At 43.1% G+C, this 12404-nt stretch overlaps 1 protein-coding gene across 1 annotated transcript in view; it reads left to right on the top strand.

Annotated features, from left to right (window-relative positions):
- The first annotated feature begins 3930 nt into the window (after positions 1–3930).
- The window catches only part of SLC39A8 (solute carrier family 39 member 8), a 76055-nt gene continuing 67581 nt past the window's right edge, over positions 3931–12404 (top strand). The window contains exons 1-2 of the mRNA XM_029942638.1: positions 3931–3972; positions 4391–4869. Of these exons, the coding sequence (XP_029798498.1) occupies positions 4651–4869 (219 nt within the window). The 5' untranslated portion in view covers positions 3931–3972; positions 4391–4650. The remainder of the gene's footprint in view (positions 3973–4390; positions 4870–12404) is intronic.

Genomic DNA, 12404 nt, shown 5'->3' on the forward strand with positions numbered 1-12404 from the left:
ATTTTTTAATTTTGAGAGAGGAAGCACGAGAAGGGAAAGGCAGAAAGAGAGAAAGACAGAGGATCTGAAATGGGCTCCGTGCTGACAGCAGTGAGCCTGATGCAGGGTTCAAACTCATGAACTGTCAGATCAGAACCTGAGTCGAAGTTGGACATTCAACCGACTATGTCACCCAGATGCCCCTGTCCTTTTGTTTTTTTTATGAAAACTTTATTACTTAGGTACGGTTGATTAAATCATTGGTTATTGGAGATTGAGTCAATGTCCCTGACCCCAGAGGCCAAGGGAGTCAGATGGAAAGTTGTATCCTTACAATCACATGGTTGATTCTCCTGGCAAACAGCCCCCATCCTCTGGTGTGGTCCAAAAGTCGCCCAAGTAACATGACAAGAGACACCTTTGTCACTCTCATAACTTAGGAAATCCCAAGGGTTTTAGGAGCTGTGTGCCAGAAATGGGGATGAAGACCAAAAACGTATTTCTTATTATAAATCACACTAACAATCTACTCTTGAAGCCAAGACTACACTGTATGTTAACTAACTGGAAAATATCTTTAAAAATCACACTATCACACACTCCATGTGAGGCAGCTCTCTGCTCGCTGCACGGAGTCTGGTGCCTCATGCTACTTCCTCTCCTCACCCTTCTCCATCTCTGACATTCTGCGCAGGTCCACCTTCAAGCACGATGACTTTATCACCCATCTAGACTCCCACTCTCCACACTCAGCTTCCTCTCTGTCCCTCAGCTCATGTATGCCCTCCTATCTTTGCTCTGGCTCTGAGACACCATGCCAGGCCACCGTGGAAGCACTCACGCTTCTGGATGGAGCTCTGACAAACTGTACTGAGAAGAATGCTCCCCTCATCGTACCTGGGTGCTGACATTCTGTGCTGGGGTGCAGGCACATATTCTTGCCCCATTAGGGATGCATCTTGTGATTTTCCATGTTCCCTTTGCCATCTGGATCCCTTTGTCACCCTGCCACACTAAGGTTCCCTCCTACTTGGATACCCTTCTTCTCTTGTTCGGGTTCCAACACCCTTCTCTGGGCGATGTTGACTGCCCTCCACACAGATACTAATTAGCATGCTATCCTCCATCTCATGGCTTTAACACTGGAGGGGGCAGAAGAGAAGGCAAGAGGAAGAGGGAAAGGGAGGTCCTATCTCTTCGATTTGCTTATTCATCCTTCCACGGGGAAATGAATGCACGAGAAAGTTTAAAAGATACCAATTTGCTCCTTATTTGCAAGAGTAACAAAAGATGTGGACTGAGAAAAATTTGAAGATGTTAGAAAAAGTCAGACTTGACTTTCAATGTCCTTTGCATTGGAGAACTGAACTTTTATTTCTCTTATAGGGGTTTCAGGCTTTGTTCTGATAGATGATTCCTAAATTTGACATTTAAAAATAAGGCTGGAATGGATACTTGTTCTTCTATCCCAATTTTTTTGTTTCACAGATGAGGGAATTGAACCTGTCACCAAGTTTCCTAGGTGACATTGTCCCGAAGAGAGAGCATCTTTCAAGATCCTGGCTGGTGTTCCTGGCATTCTCCCCTAAATATTATAATTTAAAATTATTTAAACTTTAAGGCAAATTTCTGAAAGTATAGAGTATAGCATTCCACTTTATATTTTAAACTCGAGGTCCTTTTTCCAGCAATGATATGGCTGATACAGTGCCATATTTTGGGCCCTAAAACATTATCTGAGTAGTATTTTGGTGATTATATTTAATTAGAGTGGAAAATCTAGAAATTCGCCTTACCAATTTGGTAGTCAGTAACTCGTAAATTTCTGAATACTCTGTCTTAATTGCATGCCTAAATTATGTTAACTGTATTTGGTAAAGTTGCCAAGCAAGTTGATTATTATTTTTTAATTTATTATCTTTCAGGGTTGAATGGGCAGGTAAAATATATGTATACAGATGTGTGACTAATACAAAAATTTTATTTAAAAAATCCATAATATAAAGTGTGTATTATTGTTATTTTAGAGAGAGAGAAGGAGAGAGAGAGAGAGAGAGAGAATGTGCATGTAAGTGGGGGAGGGGCTGAGGGAGACAGAGAAGAAACTTGAGCAGTTGTCTTGCTTAGCATGAAGCCCACCAGGGGTTTGATCCCAGGACCATGGGATCATGACCTGAGTTGAAATCAAGAGTCAGATGCTTAATCAGTTGAGCTACTCAGGCACCCCTAAATTTTATATTACTTAAAACCCATTTATTTTTGTGGAAAATCCAACATCTTATCAATGTTGCAGTTCAAGCTGGGAATGAACAACTTGGGTGTGGATGAAGAATGATCTAGAGCATTTATTAATTTCTAAGAATCACCTTGAGTCATTGAGGTCAAAAGAAAAAATAGGCAGCAAATTAGACTTAAGAACCCAATAAAAATTGAGCATCTGAGTGGCTCAGTCAGTTAAGCCTCCGACTCTTGATTTTGGCTTAGGTGATGACCTCACGGGTTGTGAGTTTGAGCCCCACATCATGCTCCATGCTGAATGTGTGGAGCCTACCTGGGATTCTCTCATTCTCTCCCCCTCTCTCTGCCCTTCCCCACTCTCTCTCTGTCTCTGAATAAATAAATAAATAAACTTTTTTAAAAAGAATACAATAAAAATTTTGAAGAATCCCATCATCTGTGTGATTTAACTGTGACATGAATTTACTTCTGGCCCTTGGGTGAAATATTTGCCCTCTTTGTACCATTGCAATTTTTAAAATTATTACTAACAAATGTATAGATTTTATGATTGGGATCAGGATCATTTTGCTGATCTCCCTCCAAGGCAGGAATGCGCCTACCACTTACCTGTGGGTGTGAAACACCTTCAATCACGGAGCAATCACTACCTCCAACCTCCAAAACACTTCTGCTTTATATTCCGCAGAAATCTTCCTCTTGGTGATTTTGCTCTGTTACTGCTGTTTTCTGCTTTCTGTAGTTAGAATACAGTTAAGCATTTTCCATATGATAGCTCTTCAGTTATGTCCACCCAAATTCTCATCCTTCTGGAATTTTCTCTCTCGGTCTCTAGTTTTTGCATTCACATCTAAGTTTCTCATGGGAGAGATTTTGTCCTCTCCCCCATCTCCTTGCCTTTTTCTGTCCTGAGGGTTTCTTAAAAATCTGTTTTAGGAGGCTGTACACTCTCTCCATGGGAGGCAAGAACACTTTGAATTCTTCCTATTGTACTTAGCCATGTAGCAGGGAATCAAGGTTTACTTTATTTCTGGACAATTATATCCACCAGACACAACCTTTGTCCCCAAACACCGCCTTCACTTTGCACAAACTTGTTGACCTCACACCTAAGTCAGCTTTTCTTGAACCCTCATTTGAACAAACAAACATTCATTTTGATCTGCGGATATCCTGTGCGGCGTCAGGAAGGGCCGGCTTGGGCAGTGCAAGCTCAGTTAGGCCGCCACCACGCTGGAGAGTTGGTTTCCTTTTTTCCTCGGGAGTTTACGAAGTAAGACAAAAAAGCAATTCCTGCTAACCTCTGAGACAATGCATGGGGCTCCTGACTCTATTCCAGGAAGCTGGTTTCATCAAGGTAACAAAGAGATCACCGAGACCAGAAAGGAGGCGGGGGACGCCGACAGGGACGTGGCATTCAGGTAACCCCCTGGGCGCGGGTGCGGAGCCGGGTCGGACCAGGAATGCATGATGCCTGCGAAAAGGAAAGGCCAGTGGCCCTGCGCCCCGGCGTGGACGAGCTCGGGAGTTCAGGCAGGGGGAGTGTGTGTAGGTCACCACGTGCTAGAGAGGAGGGGACAGAGCCCGCCTCTTATCTGTAAAGGGCGCTGGGCCGATCTCGGAGTTTCAGAGCTGACTAGCCAGAGATAGTGTTGAGGGAGGGAGGGAGAGAGAAAGAGAGAAGGAAAGAGACTGAGACTCACGTGGACACACACAGAGAGACTCAGAGACAGAAAAAGACAGGCGAAGTGAGAGGTTAGTAGGCTAGTTTGCCAAGCCCAGAGAAGAGATCTGGGAGAGGGAGGGTCCCGTTTAGACGCAAATCCCAGGACTTCGATTTCCTGCAGCTCCTTGGGGGACTGCCAGTCTCACCCTTTCTAAGTTTGCTCTGCAGGAATTTAGCAGCAAGACAGGAAGAGGAGGTGGGGTTCTACTCTACAGTGAGAGTGGTTTTAGTTCTTCCTAAGAAATTGCTTGGTTTGGGGCTTTATATCCGGGAGGAGCGTGTCACCACACTATGCAAATCCTGGGACATTTGCAAACCCTGCTCCGGGGCAGTTGGCCCCTTGCCCGGCCGGGCGTTCGAGGGCTCGGGCAACGCAGTGCTCCCGGGGCTGGCCGGCAGTGGCCTGCTGGCCTTTATCTCTGTCCCCCTTTGTCCTCTTTATCTTAGGCTCTCCAGGAGGCCGGGGGGCCGGCTGTGCCTACCGCTCCCCGCCCCCCGGCTGCACCGCCACTTCAATGCCCCGCAGGTCGCGGGCTGCTGCTCTTCCGAAGGCGGCGGAGGACGAGGGGCTCCCGCGCCACGGCTGACTCCGACCCGCGCAGACAACTGACCCGCACGCGGGCACCTGTGCACCAGCGCAGGTGCGCCCAGAGCGTCCCCGTGCGCTCCAGCCCGTTTCAGGCCCTCGAAAGGCAGCCCCGGCCGGGATGGCCCCGGGCCAGGCGGTGGCTGGGCTCCTGCTGCTGGCGGCCGCGGGCATCGGCGGGACGGCTGCGGGGCCCGGGCTCGCCTTCAGCGAGGATATACTGAGCCTGTTCGGCGCGAATCGGAGCCTGTCGGCGGCGCAGCTCGCGCGCCTGCTGGAGCAGCTGGGAGCCGCCCCCGCGGAAGGTGTCGCGGAGCCCGGGCAGCTGCACTTCAACCAGGTACGGCGGGGCCCCCGGCCCCTCCAGTGTCCGCGCACACCCGGGGACGCCCACTTGTATCGGAACGCTATTTATTTGAGAAAAGTGAGGGAGGAAGAATTTCGTGGCATTTTTCAAGTGTGGGACTATCTGATTGGCGGCACTTAGCTTTCACCCCACCGGACTTCTTTAACCAGGGTTAAAGGGCTGGTGGCGTCGAGGAAGCCAGAAATTGCAGTTTTACACCTGATGAGCGGCGAGGTCAGACGCTTGTGGTTATACAATTTTATAGAAAAGCTTATGAAGTTGTTGAGGGCGGGAAGCACTTTTATGATATGCTTTTTAGATCGGAACAGCGTACTTAAATCTTCCCAGCAAAGATAGTGGCTCACCTGGCACCCTCATTAACAGTTGCTTGGTGGGTAAGAACTGCTGACGGTATAATGTAGTTGTCCTTCCTATGCAGGTTTCATGAAGGGTCTATTTACTGTACAGAGATAGGGAAACCAATGAGGGCTTGACCAAGATCACGTACCCGGTTGGTGCCGGAATTGGATTTAGAGTTTTAGTTTTTAGTCATTTGTTAGGTCAAGTGTTTCTGATTTTCATTCAAAATTAAAAAAAAAAACATATATTTCTCAGTACATATACACGTATTAGCTGGGCATTTGGTAATGTCTTGGATTTAAGGACAGATATGAGCTATCTAGGAGTATTTTACGGCCAGCTCTATTAGTAAGTTTCAAAAAGGATGCTGTTGTAGATTTCCAGTCGCTTCCATGATAAATATTCTATGATTATTTCTTAAAACTGTGAGGTAGGCAAAGTGTGCTTTTAGCATCCTCCCCCAAACTCCTCATCACTTCTAAAAATTCAGTTAACTCAAGTTGAGCCTTGATTCCCGCCACCACCCCCTCTTCTGCTCTTATTCCAGTGCCCTCTCAGGATGAATAGCAGCGTGCAGTATTTTGCATAGTATTTGTCACTTATGGGCAATGTTAGTTTGCGTTACAGAAAGGTTTTGTGTTCTGAGGTGTTTGGGAAATACTGCATACTATGTATTCTCCACTCTTGGGGATTTAACATTTTCTAGCCTATCTAATCTCAGATGTCAGATAGGGAAACTATAATCAAGTAAAATCCTTGTTAATGACACTACAGAGAGGTTGGCATTCTTTTTTATTAGAACTATCTTACCTCAATTAAAATAAACAATATTCAAGAAGTAGAACTTTCTAATGCTATAGGGATCAGAGGACCACCTGCCTTCAATCTGATACGGTTTTGTGGTCCGTTTACGTATGCTCTTTAGTAAACTATATATATTTCCATTTCTGGCGTGATATTACATTTGGTTTAATGTTTGAGAATTTACGTGTTGGAAAATAGAAATGCCCTCACAGTATATAGGTATTTCAGAAAATAAAGCAAACACCTTCTGAAGGATTTTTTGTCTAGTTGCAGTCTCTTTTCAATTAAGGGGAGCTGCTGACTAAAGTATTTCTAGGTAGGAGTCGGAGCGTTCATATGCTTGGAAAGAAGCTTGGGGAATTTCACTTGTAACTGCATATCTGTGGCCCACACATTGTTTTGACTTAAATTATCTCCGTATCTTGTAGAGTCTGGAGGTGTAGATGAATTATAAAGTGACCAAAGACTCCTGAGCCATTTGTTAGCAAAGACACTGGAAAACATGCTAAATTATTTAGGAAAATCAGTTAACTTTATTAGCAGTATGATTCCCAGTTTATGAGTAAGTTGGATGTCTCAATGAGTAAATTATATGTACATCGACATCTTGTTTCTTGTTCTCATATTTGCATATTTAACTACCTTCATTATGGCCTTTGTGGGCATCAAAAAGAGACGTGAAGAAATCCATAATTACTTTGGATTTGGAAACAAGGGAAACTGAGGAAAGTTTATCAGGTAATCAGGACTGACACACATCAGCTTGATGTTCTAACAAGTCCTAAAGAAAACAATAGTTATCTGTTAAATGGTGATAGATGAAATGCCATTCCTGAGAATCTGTTAGTTTGCTGGCATTCATATCCATTCCAGCAGGAACCATCCAGTTTGGAACCAAGTTTAGAGCCATTAATATCTCCATCTTACAGAATGCTTCTTCAGTTTCCTCACCTACAATGAAGTAGAATAAATAATACATGGGCCTATTGTGAGACGCTTGACTTTCTGACTGAAAAAGGCTGAGAAATAGAATTTATTTTGATGAGCCAGGGATTTATTCAATCTTCTAAGAGATTTATTTACAAATGACATTGCTCTTTGGATGAACACTGTGATGTTTCTTAGGTCGGCTTTTCTCAAGTAATAGACTACTCTACGTACCCTGGAGGTTTGTTAGATTATTTTGGAAGGTTTTCTAACATTTTTTTCAGCATCCCTAAGTACTATTAAATTAAATTGTTGCTTTGGGAGACCAAAGTGATCTGAGTTTAAACTGGAGACAATAGAATATTTGAGTATCTCCTTCTGCTTCTTATGATTACGGAGGGTACAATAAGCAGGTAGAAGAGGCAATCCAAACAATGAGAGACCTCTTTGACTTACATAAGTCTCTGGGGCCCCATGACTTGGTGTAAGTCTGCTCTATCTTGGGAAGTTCCTATAATAAACAGGGGCACCCCAAGGGGTGTCTGGGTGGCTCAGTTGGTCAGGTGTCTGACTCGATTTCGGCTCAGGTCTTGATCTCATGGTTGGTGAGATCCAGCCCCACATCTGGCTCCATGCAGGGTGTGGAGCCTGCTTGGGGAGTCTCTCTCTCTTTCTGTCTCTCTCTCTGTCTCTGTCTCTCTCCCTCTCCATTTGCACTCTCTCAATCTCTCTCTCAAAAACAAAAACAAAAACTAATCCCCTCCCTCCAAAAAAGCAGGGACACCAACTGAATGAATATCCTGGGTGATTTGATTTAAGGGATTTAAGAATGGCCGTAGTGGGACTCTTTGTTTGTTTCAGTGTTCCTCTCTCATTCTCTAAATGTTCTTTTCTTTTAATGTTCTCTTCAAAATACCTCACCTCCTAGTTCCTAGGTGTAGATACTGGTTAAACAGCTTGATAAAAAGGAAGACTCTCATCCTTCAAATGATAACACTAAGCTTCAGGAAATGTCTTTTTTCAGATAAATCTGTCACCCAGGGAGGGATAGTAGGGGTGTTGGAGACGTGGGAATGGGTGTGGGACTTTGGCATGAGAGGTGAACTTTGTGTCATCCATCACTCTACCTTATGCTTTTACTTCTCTCTCTTAACTTTTTTATTCCTCAAAGAAAACTCCCACTTTTATTTTCCCTTTCACATTCTTACACCTGGTTGCCCAAACCTGTTTTGTTTTTGTATTTAAAAAAATTATTTTTTAACGTTTTATTTATTTTGAGGAAGAGAGAGAGAGAGAGAGAGAGAGAGAGAGAGAGAGAGAGAGAGGGACAGAGTATGAGCAGGGGAGGGGCAGAGAAAGAGGGTGACACAGAATCTGAAGCAGCTCCAGGCTCTGAGCTGTCAGCACAGAGCCCAACATGGGGCTTGAACTCATGATACATGAGATCGTAACCAGAGCGGAAGTCAGATGCTTAACAGACTGAGCCATTTAGAAGCCTCTTGTTTTTTCATTTTAGATGTTTATTTAATTTTGAGAGTGTGTGTGCTTGAGCATGCAAGCAGGGGAGAGGCAGAGAGTGAGGGAGAGAGAATCCTAAGCAGGTTCCACTCCTAGTGGGGGCTAGATCCTGCAAACTGAGAGATCATGACCTGAACTGAAATCAAGAGTCAGAAGCTTAACAGCAAATCACGCAGGTGCCCCCCTGAACCTTGTTTTTAAACCTCTTCCAATTCATATTTAATTTTCCTAATGTAACATTTGAAGTATGCATCTCTCCTTTCAAAATTTAGCCATGAGCCGTGTTTTTACTGGTGAAGTTTAAATCTTGAACCTGGCATTCAATGCCTTGTACCTCTAGGTTGTCATCCTTTCTCTTCAGACCTCGCACTCACTTAACAAAACTATTCACTGTTCTGGGAATTCACCTGAAACTTTTGCACAGCCACTTCCTAGCTAATTATCTTTCTTTTACCTGCCTGTTTCCAACTGGAAAGTCCTTTTCCTTGAATTACCCTATCAAAATTGTACATTCTTTTTTTAAAAAAATATATATTTATTTATTTTTGAGAGAGAGAGAGAGAGAGAGAGAGAGAGAGAGAAAGAGAGAACGAACAGCAGGGGAGTGTCAGAGAGAGGGAGACACGGAATTCAAAGCAGGCTCCAGGCTCTGAGCTTTCAGCACACAGCCCGATATAGGGCTCGAACCCATGAATCTTGAGGTCATGACCTGAGCTGAAGTCAGATGATTAACCAGCTGAGCCACCCAGGTGCCCCCCAAATCATACATTATTAAAAGCCCAGCTGAACTCCTCCATAAAACCTTTCTTGGGCATCACCACCAGCACTGATGCACTGATTTCTCTCTTTTTGAAATCCTGAAATAGTTTTTGTTATGCTAATTAAATTTAACTCTTCGTGTGTTTAACAGATATTTGGAATGAGTACTCTAAATAGAGTTGTCATTTTTAAAGTAGAAGTCTGATCATATCACTCATCTTACTAAAGCAATTAAATTGCTTCAAGATAAACTTCAAACACTTTAATATGGCTTAAGCCCTTTTATGATCTGGTCCCTGTATATTTCTCAAACCTTGTCCTTTGCCACTATTCTCATTTTAATGGGTTTCCCTTAGTTCCTCATTCTCCCTGTATATCTGCTGATGCTTCCTTCAGGTATCAGTTTAGACATTACTTCTTCGGAGAAGCTTTTCTTGATCTGCTCAAGAGTTTAGTAGGAACCTTTCTATGTGCTCCTGTGTTGATTGGTGCCTATGCAATCACAATATATTACATGTGGCTGTTATAATATGTAAATAACTTCATGCATTACAATACACACCTGATTGTAAACAAATTGAAGGGAGTGACCTGACTCATCTCTAGCGGCTAGTGTAGTGTCTGGCACATAACATGTATTTATTATATATTTTTTGAATCAATGAGTGCAGATTGTTTAATGTGGGTAAAATAGTTTGGGCTTTCTCATGATGTTACAGTTTACGGAGAGAAGTATGACATACGCACACATAACTACAATGCACCATAGCAGATATGTCTAAATAATGAATTGCGAACGAAAGTGGAATAGGATCAGCCTTGTGTTTTCAGAAAATTCTTCTGCGTGAGAGTGTGGAATGTGTTGGGTTGGGTCAAGACAGAATGAAGGAGACTGTGATGGTTTGTGGCAGATGTCAGGATTGCGTGAGTCTGGGGGCAGGAGGGAGCTGAAAGGCTCTACCTCTTGCAGATGAGCAGGCTAAAAAGTGCCCCCAAATAAACATCTTCTACTTCAGTCTTCTGCCTGCTGTGTCACTTAACTATCGTTAAATCTTTCCCTTTCTTAGTTTCTGGCCTAATAATGCCAGAGAGAGAAACAGTGAGTTAACTGTAGGCTTTTTATTTTGGAGGTCCAGGCTAGCAGTGTGTAGCAAACAGAAGGGGTGTGTGTGTATGTGTGTGTGTGTGTGTGTGTGTGTGTGTGTGTTCATGACATATGTATTGTATGCATAGTTTGTTGTTCTCTATTGTGCTTTTTCCTGGGGTGGTGGTAATTGTAGGTTAGATGAGGGAGGTTGTGGGAACCACTGACATGGTCAGAGGAGAGAAAGAGCATCTGTTCTTTTGACGTTTGTGTTCTGAGAAATGGCTGGGGTAAATCTTCTAGGAATGCCTTCCAGCCTGCTTGTTCAGGTGAGAAATGAAGGGCGGGACAGAGGGCGAGGTTGCATTTTCTTCTGGTTGCTTTTCCTTTAGGACAATGTACCTATTCTGATCTAATACATCACTGTCATTTAAGTTGAAGGTGTACAATTAAATCATTGTTTCCAAGAGGTTTTGGGAAAATGAAGGACACTTGTAATTCATTTGACTACGATGTCAAGAATTTAGTTTGCCTCTTTACCAGGATGGATTGGGATCTGTCCAGGAAAATGCCCTTCATTCTTTCCATATTTAACTACTCTAAGAGACACATGAACCATTTTGCACGTAATATAAATAATTGCGTCTAGGAATTGTACTATTTGCTATGACTCTTAACCAGTTTATTTGTACTATCACATTTCATACTCACAACAACCATATAATAATGGCACCATTATTATCTTCGTTTTCCACATGAGAAGAATGTGGTGTACAAAGATTAGGTAACTCACCCCTCTCATACAGTGAGTGGTAGAACGTCAGGCAATCTTCAACACTGCAATAGTGGACTTTTTGAATTATGGTCTTGAAAATCACACTCTCTATCCTGGGCAACTATCACCTCAGATTTTAAACTGAAGAAGTTACTCATGATTGATCACTTATCAGCTCAGCCATTGCTTAGTCACTTGAAGGGAACTGTGCCGAGACTATAGAAATGACAGTGGTGATAATGGGTCCTTTCCTCACAAAACTTATAATCTAAATAAGAAATAAGACATGAAAGGTACGCAAGGCAAGCTGCATAGTTAAGTAATCATTATGGCAAATATAGTGAGAGATATCACTAGGCTGTCTGTGATTGACTGTCATAGAAGCACTGGTGATAGCATGTGCTATTAGTTTATTTTTTTATTTTTAATTTTTGAGAGAGAGAGGGGAGAGAGAGAGAGACAGAGAGAGAGACAGAAACAGGGAGACAGGGAGAGCATGGTGGGGGAGGGGCAGAAAGAGGTGAGAGGGAATCGTAAGCAGGCTCCTTGCCCTGCGTGGAGCCTGATGCAGGGCTCAATCCCAATATGTGAGATCATAACCTAAACTGAAATCAAGAGCTGGATGTTTAACTGACTGAGCCCCGCAGGGGCCCCAGCATGTGCTACTAGTTTATTTTATTAAAAAAATTTTTTTTTAACATTTATTCATTTTTGAGAGAGAGATAAAGTGTTGAGTGGGGGAGGGGCAGAGAGCAAGAGGGAGAGACAGAATCCAATGCAGGCTCCAGGCTCTGAGCTGTCAGCACAGAGCCCAACATGGGGCTCGAACCCATGAACTGTGAGATCATGACCTGAGCCAAAGCTGGACACTTAACCTACTGAGCCACCCAGGTAGCCAATGTGCTACTAGTTTCAAAGGGTGAAGGATCATTTTGGGAAATTTTCAGGGAGGAGTTAAAAATTAGTCAATTCTCCTTTTGGATAATTTTGCATATCTGGTTCAGTTTTTAAAATATTTGTTGATTGAACATCTTCTGGTATCAAATGTGTCTGTCCTATTAATTTCAGGATGGACTTTCCTGGGGGCAACATGAATTCTTTTACAGAATGAAATTTTCCTTGATTCTTTCCTATATGATGAACTTTTCTTGGAGAAAATATTTTGGCAGCAATAGTTTTCCTAATGCTGAGTTTTAAGTCTTTCCTTCTGAAAGCATATTAATCAACTTGTGTTTTCCTGCAGGGATAGACTTCAGGTAGGAGAGAAACACCTATGCCTCATGTTAAAACTGTCAGTGCTGT

This window comes from Suricata suricatta, chromosome 1 (assembly GCF_006229205.1).
Source record: "Suricata suricatta isolate VVHF042 chromosome 1, meerkat_22Aug2017_6uvM2_HiC, whole genome shotgun sequence".
NCBI lineage: Eukaryota > Metazoa > Chordata > Mammalia > Carnivora > Herpestidae > Suricata > Suricata suricatta.